The 8,240-nt window shown below is 36.8% G+C and overlaps 1 protein-coding gene across 1 annotated transcript in view; it reads left to right on the plus strand.

Annotated features, from left to right (window-relative positions):
- LOC132092590 (XK-related protein 6-like) overlaps positions 1 to 5,534 on the plus strand; it is a 43,420-nt gene extending 37,886 nt beyond the window's left edge. The window contains exons 2-3 of the mRNA XM_059498886.1: positions 1,985 to 2,181; positions 3,759 to 5,534. Of these exons, the coding sequence (XP_059354869.1) occupies positions 1,985 to 2,181; positions 3,759 to 4,732 (1,171 nt within the window). The 3' untranslated portion in view covers positions 4,733 to 5,534. The remainder of the gene's footprint in view (positions 1 to 1,984; positions 2,182 to 3,758) is intronic.
- Positions 5,535 to 8,240: the final 2,706 nt, after the last annotated feature.

Genomic DNA, 8,240 nt, shown 5'->3' on the forward strand with positions numbered 1-8,240 from the left:
AAAACTCTTTGAATGAGAAGGTGTGTCCAAACTTTTGGTCTGTATTGTATATATATATATATATATATATATAAATGTTGAAGTATCACTACATAAAATGTTGAAGTATCACTTGTTGATCTGATTCCTTTTATATTTATATATAAAAGGATAAAACAAGTGATACTTCAACATTTTTATGTTACATTGAATAATTAGATACATATTCAAATATATAGCTTAGAAAATATATAGCTTAGTGGTGTAGTTGTATCATTACACTTTTTTAGGAGGCAGTTTCATTTTCTCAGATACTGGGCCAGTGAGTCCCATTTACCTCCTGTTGACTACAAAGTCTCAGTTCTGTTATTATGGCTAAATATAATTTTCTCCTCTCAGCACATAGGCTCTTAATGTGTCCAAGCTTCTCTCATGAAAACATCATAATTGAGCTTTAGAAAATAAATGAGAGAGAAATGTGGCCCAATATTGTGCCTTCCAATAAATAAAGAGTAACTCTATGGTGTTGAGCTCTAGAAGATGACCCATGCTCAAGATCACAGATAATCAATCCCTGAGAGTTGCTGACACAGCACACCCTGTCTCCATCCCTGCCTAGACAGGTGCCCGTTGGCAACTGTCCCCACCGGTATATAGTGGCGTCTTTAATACAGGATGAGAAGAAAAATAGGGCTAGATTAGCAGTCTGTATGTATGCTATCCACTTCCAGTTATCATGCACTACTGATTACTAAACCACATAAACCCTAATAAACACTAAGGAACACATGATAGGTAAAAATTGTTAGCCTGAATGCACTGTAAGTCGTTTTGGATAAAAGTGTCTGCTAATGCATAAATAAATAAATATATATATATATATATATATATATATATATATATAATATTAGTGAAATTTGTTTTATTAATTAATTAATTGTCGCGTCTCTGGGCAACACACAGTTGTGGTATTTTAATCAGGAATGAAACTGAAATTGTTAAATGAATCGGTTGAGTGACTGATTCAAATGACTCACTAACAAAGACAGTGGCTGCGCATGAAAGCTTGGGCAGCTGACTAGTGACCTCATCATTAGGCAGTGACTTTGCAGGCAGCACTTGCACATGACTGATTGATTAACAATAGAAAAAATATATATATATCTGATCTACAACAAAATAAAGAGATCTTTTGTAATAACTGAGTGAATAAGTGAATACATAATTACTACAATACTAATTTCTCCCTGGAAATTACATCAAAAGGGGAAAAAGTTGGCCAAAACAGACATTTACACACAAACTGACCACCAACCACACTTTCACAATGCGGATTAGAATCGGATTAGAAGTCAAAAAACGGATTAGATCAATGTATCTCAGCAGAGAGGATGTGAGATGATCATGGGATTCAGATATGCCTTGTTGCCATCTTACCTCTGTATGCTGCCTGCAGAGGTGGAATTTTTCAGACTTTTAGAGCCATTCTCATGTTTTGTTTAAGGAATCAGTGTTGTTGAATGAATCGGTTAAGTGAATGATACAGAAGACCAATGATTTAGTTGCTAGCTAAATGATTGAATCAAGTGAGTAAATCATTCAAATGACTCCCTAATAAAGATAAGCATTTTTTCTGCCACCTTCTAGTAATGATGTACCCTGCAAAAAAGAAAAAAAAAGAAAAATACACACAGATTAATACACAAACTGACATTCTGTCTGAAACAAACACAGACAAGTGAAGTTTGAGTGAGACATTCTAGCAGTGTGTGTGTGTGTGTGAGATTGTGTGTTCCTCCCCAACACAACACTGGTTTGAAGAGAATTTATCCATAATGGATATGTGATTTCAATCTGTTTAACTGATTCCTCCCCTTGTTTTCTCTTTTTCTGTTCCCCTCTGTGATTATTGTTATTTTTTTATCTGAAATGTAATCAGTTCTCTGTATATTCCAACTTTATACTATATCTGCTTTCCTTCTCTTCTGCATCTGCACCTCTGCAGGTACATCAGAACAATGTATCTTGGCATCCAGAGCCGCAAACAAAAGGAGAACCAGCGACGCTTCTACTGGGCCATGATGTATGAGTATGCAGATGTCAACATGCTCCGTCTACTGGAGACATTTCTGGAAAGCGCACCACAGCTGGTTCTCCAGCTCTGCATCATGATTCAGAAGAACCGGGCCGAAACTCTGCAGTGTAAGGAGTGCCTCTAGGCTCTGTACTGAAACCGCTGACATTTCGAACAGTACTGCTTATGTTTGTCAGTGATAAATGTTTTTTGGATGTGTACATTTCACTGAGATAACTCTGAAACCTTGGTAAAAAAAAATGTGATGCAATGTATACCTTTCATAAGATGTATTTACTCATGTTTTCCTATTTTGTGATTGTGGTGTAGTATAATGCAATTATAAGTTAATAATTACAGTAGCGAATTTTGTTTCTAATTGACTTGGTAACTTTTCACATGCATTGCATGCTTATGATTATAAATACTGCTGAAAATACACTTTTATTTTTTATAACATAAAAATACTATAAGTGCAACTTAAGGCTCTGTAACAACATGTTGCATGGCTACTATTTGCAGTTAGGTTAGCTTTTCAAGTGACAACAGTATATGCCCAACCTGATCTCACAGCTTTGTGTTGTAATAATTCATCAACACATCCAAGGACCATCTTAATCTTTCAGAAAACTGGACACATCATGGCAAATCCATATTGTGTTTCTGAAAAAAAAGGCTGACTTTGTTGATGAATCTAAGAATAAGGCCCTCCCTGGCTGAGACTTTTTGAATGATCAACTGTGTTTGTGGGCAGCATGATTTTTTCTGCTGTGCAGCAGATATTCTGAGCTGTGAAACCATTTCTTACCTCTGAGGTGACAGCACTGCCAGCAGTGCAGATGCCTTTATGAACACAAAGTCTGAGCTCAGCAGGATGAATTGTAAACATCCTAGAAAAAAAGACATAAAGAACAATACAAGAGGTGTGTTTTGGAAATTTTCTCCAACAAATGGTAGGCAGGTGTTGTAGAAATAATAAGACAATTATTGTTGCTGTTTGTTTGTTAGCGTGCTTTTTCATTAGCATTATTGGATGCAGATAGTTTATGTTATTCTTCAGTACACATATATTGCATTGTGGTTTTTGTTCAAAAATTTGGTGTCAGTAAAGGTTTTTTTTATGCTCACCTAGGCTGCATTTATGTAATGCAAAATAGTTAGCAGTAAAATATTACTAAATCTTAAAATAACTTTTTTTTACTTCAATATATTTTAAAATGTTATTTATTATTGTGATGGCAAAGCTTTTTTTAGCAGTCATTAATCTTCAGTGTCACATGATTTTCTGCTTATTATATCTATATTGAAAAGTTTTGATGCTTAATAATTTTTGTGGAAACTGTGATAAAAAAATTTTTAGAATTATTTGATGAATAGATTATTCAAAAGAACTTAATTTATTTTAAATATAAATCTTTAGTAACATTATACATTTATTTACTATCACATGTGATCAATTTAATGCTGAATAAAAGTGTTAACTTCTTTGAGAAAAAAAAAAATCTTACTGACCCCATTGTTTATTTTTCATTATATTGTAATTCAATAATTGTAATATTATTTATCATTTATAAATATTGTGTGCTTATTTAGTATTATTAATACTATTATTATTTTTAAAGATATTCATATTAATTCCAAATATTAATAAGCAATTACATTTATCTATTTAACAAGAATAATTGTATGTCTCTCTGTCATCCAGGTGTGTCAGCGGTTGCGTCTCTTCTCTCTCTTTCCTGGGTTCTGGCCTCGTACCACAAGCTTCTGCGTGATTCTCGTGATGACCAAAAGAGCATGAGCTACAGGGGAGCAGTGGTGCATCTTCTATGGCGTTTCTTCACCATTTCTTCTCGGGCACTATCTTTCGCCCTCTTTGCCTCAGTTTTCCACATCTACTTTGGCATTTTTGTGGTGCTGCACTGGTGTGCCATGGCCTTCTGGGTAATTCACGGAGGCACCGACTTCTGTATGTCCAAGTGGGAGGAGGTGCTATTCAACATGTTGGTAGGCATAGTCTACGTCTTCTGCTGGTTTAACGTCAAGGAGGGAAGGACCCGATACCGCATGGTGGTTTATTATTTGCTGGTGCTGGTGGAAAATACCATCCTTACCGCTCTGTGGTACACCTACAGAGACCCGGTCACTACCGACTCCTACGCTGCATCCGCCCTCTGCGGCGTCTTCCTGTGCTTTGCTTCCGGAGTGGCCTGCATGGTTCTTTACTACGGGGTCCTGCATCCTATGGGGCCCCGGATGAGGGTGCTGGCCAGTTCCTGCTGTGCTGAGCTGCTTTGGGGCCTCCCCTTACCACCTGAGGCTGAGCCCATGGCTCCCACTCCAGGGCATCGGGGCTCCCAAGCTACCCCGACCAGGGGTATGGCTTCAGGGGACTACGGCGAGCCGGAGGAGGCTGCCACAGACACTTGTCTACCGGTGTTCCAGGTGAGGTGCACAGAACCCACCGATGCGGCGGGTCGGCCCATCCCCCCCGAGGGGCCCCTCATCAAGATCGACATGCCCAGGAAGCGCTATCCAGCCTGGGATGCTCACTTTGTGGACCGACGTTTGCGGCGAACCATAAACATCCTCCAGTACATCAGCCCCAACGCGGTGGGCATCAGGTACAGGGATGGACCCCTCCTTTACGAGTTGCTTCAGTACGAGTCCTCCCTGTGAAGACATGCAATGCTGTTCTTTCTCTAATTTCATGCCCTCTCTGGTTCTCCACCTCCCTTGGTGCTTTTTTCTTCAGAGTTTTTATTTAGTTGTACTCTCAAGCTATAAGAGTTCATCTAAAAGAGTCTAAACAGAGAATATTCAACATATATTTTGACTAACACAGTGTAAAGTTGGAGAACAAATAGTTCGAAATACAACATTCCCTAGTTTGGGTTACTATGGTGTGAATGTTCAGCTAATGTGTATGTTTGATGGTGTTTGTGGCCCTGTTGCCTCTGTCACGTGCATGATGGGAATGATGGAGGAACATATTCTTTAGCATCCTCATTCTTTTTTCGCTTTTACCATTTTGTGCCTACGTTTTTCCCAAACAGTTGTGGTGATGACTGATCTTAAAGATTGCAAGTGAGTCAATATCAGCTAGACACTAAAAAGCACATTTGATTGTCAGAAAAAGCACATGATGCCACACTCATTTTCTCTTGTGATTAAGGGGGAAGAGACTCAAATTGCGCCAAAAAGATACAATCGCTTTTTTCAAGCAAAATGCAATGATGTCATTGGTGTAAAATTTTGGTGTTGGCCTACCATATAACACTGCCGCCGCAATTTTGATCATCGAGGTCCTTAATATTTATCTTAACATGTCTTTTTTTTACCCATCTATAAAATGTGAAAATGCACTTTAAGGCCACAAGATTGAATGAATGGGACATATTTTCTTACACTACTGTATTCACTATTGTTCAAAAGTTTGGGATTAGTATGATTTTTTTTTTTTATAGTGAAAAGGTTAAAACAATTACAACCCGAATTCCGGAAAAGTTGGGACGTTTTTTAAATTTTAATAAAATGAAAACTAAAAGACTTTCAAATCACATGAGCCAATATTTTATTCACAATAGAACATAGATAACATAGCAAATGTTTAAACTGAGAAAGTTTACAATTTTATGCACAAAATGAGCTCATTTAAATTTTGATTTCTGCTAAAGGTCTCAAAATAGTTGGGACGGGGCATGTTTACCATGGTGTAGCATCTCCTTTTCTTTTCAAAACAGTTTGAAGACGTCTGGGCATTGAGGCTATGAGTTGCTGGAGTTTTGCTGTTGGAATTTGGTCCCATTCTTGCCTTATATAGATTTCCAGCTGCTGAAGAGTTCGTGGTCATCTTTGACGTATTTTTCGTTTAATGATGCGCCAAATGTTCTCTATAGGTGAAAGATCTGGACTGCAGGCAGGCCAGGTTAGCACCCGGACTCTTCTACGACGAAGCCATGCTGTTGTTATAGCTGCAGTATGTGGTTTTGCATTGTCCTGCTGAAATACACAAGGCCTTCCCTGAAATAGACGTTGTTTGGAGGGAAGCATATGTTGCTCTAAAACCTTTATATACCTTTCAGCATTCACAGAGCCTTCCAAAACATGCAAGCTGCCCATACCGTATGCACTTATGCACCCCCATACCATCAGAGATGCTGGCTTTTGAACTGAACACTGATAACATGCTGGAAGGTCTCCCTCCTCTTTAGCCCGGAGGACACGGCGTTCGTGATTTCCAACAAGAATGTCAAATTTGGACTCGTCTGACCATAAAACACTATTCCACTTTGAAATAGTCCATTTTAAATGAGCCTTGGCCCACAGGACACGGCGGCGCTTCTGGACCATATTCACATATGGATTCCTTTTTGCATGATAGAGCTTTAGTTGGCATCTGCTGATGGCACGGCGGATTGTGTTTACCGACAGTGGTTTCTGAAAGTATTCCTGGGCCCATTTAGTAATGTCATTGACACAATCATGCCGATGAGTGATGCAGTGTCGTCTGAGAGCCCGAAGACCACGGGCATCCAATAAAGGTCTCCGGCCTTGTCCCTTACGCACAGAGATTTCTCCAGTTTCTCTGAATCTTTTGATGATGTTATGCACTGTAGATGATGAGATTTGCAAAGCCTTTGCAATTTGACGTAGAGGAACATTGTTTTTAAAGTTTTCCACAATTTTTTTACGCAGTCTTTCACAGATTGGAGAGCCTCTGCCCATCTTTACTTCTGAGAGACTCTGCTTCTCTAAGACAAAGCTTTTATAGCTAATCATGTTACAGACCTGATATCAATTAACTTAATTAATCACTAGATGTTCTCCCAGCTGAATCTTTTCAAAACTGCTTGCTTTTTTAGCCATTTGTTGCCCGCGTGCCAACTTTTTTGAGACCTGTAGCAGGCATTAAATTTTAAATGAGCTAATTAAGTGGATAAATGTGTAAAATTTCTCAGTTTAAACATTTGCTATGTTATCTATGTTCTATTGTGAATAAAATATTGGCTCATGTGATTTGAAATTCCTTTAGTTTTCATTTTATTAAAATTTTAAAAACGTCCCAACTTTTCCGGAATTCGGGTTGTATTTATCAAGACTGACAATAAACAGTAACTTTTCTATTTCTGTTTAAAGAATAATGTTAATACTTTTCTATCTTGAAACAAAATGCTGTAATTTTTTTTACCTTTTATTCATCCATTCATCTATTCTTCAATATCCTAAAAAATGTATCAAGGTTTCCACAAAAAAAATGTAAGCAGCATAAATGTTTTCAACATTGATAATAATAAGCAATGTTTCTTGAGTACCAATTACAGCATATTAGAATGATTTTTGAAGGATCATGTGACACTGAAGACTGGAGTAATGGCTGCTATATAATGGCAAATATTATATTAAAATAGAACAGTTCTTTGTTATCTGTATTAAATTGCAATGATATTTCACATTATTACCATTTATACTGTATTTTTCATCAAATAAATGTGGCTTCATTGATCTAAAGATATAATCTTACCAAACCCGAACTTTTGACAGTAGTGCATGATTTCTTTTTAACATATGGTCCACTGATATATATATATGTGTGTGTGTGTGTGTGTGTATTTGTGCAACTGATGAAAGCTAGACAGAATAAATAGACACATAAAACAAAATACCAATACTCTGTTAAACATATTTTTTAAAGTGCTTTTTGTGATTTAACAAGTAGGTAAATGTATTGGTTTTATTCAAGAAAAAAATATTAATTAATATGTCTAAACTAACCTCAATAAAATAGGTTACATTGGCAAAATTATTTTTGAGATTTAGATTGTGGGTTAGAAAACAAATCTTTAAGGTAACAATTGGTTGTTACCATTTTTACAGTGTAATAATGAACATAAATGTTTGCAAGGTGTGGTGCTTAACTCTAACCTTTAGTAATCCTCCATCATTCCCTGTACAAAATTGCATTTTTCTGTCCACCTAAACCATTTCTTCAGAAAAAGGCTAACAGATTTTCAAAAGGTGAAAAACCGTATCACATTTAGACGTGTAAATGGTATACCATTTGCTTTCAAAATGAACTATAATAATTTTTTATAAAACAAAAAGGTCCTTTATTTGAATTGTGCAATATTTTTTGATGTACTATGAAATCATTGGAGAAAAAGGTGTTGCTTTTTGCCTGAAATTA

This window comes from Carassius carassius, chromosome 18 (genome assembly GCF_963082965.1).
Source record: "Carassius carassius chromosome 18, fCarCar2.1, whole genome shotgun sequence".
In the NCBI taxonomy this organism is placed as follows: Eukaryota; Metazoa; Chordata; class Actinopteri; order Cypriniformes; family Cyprinidae; genus Carassius; species Carassius carassius.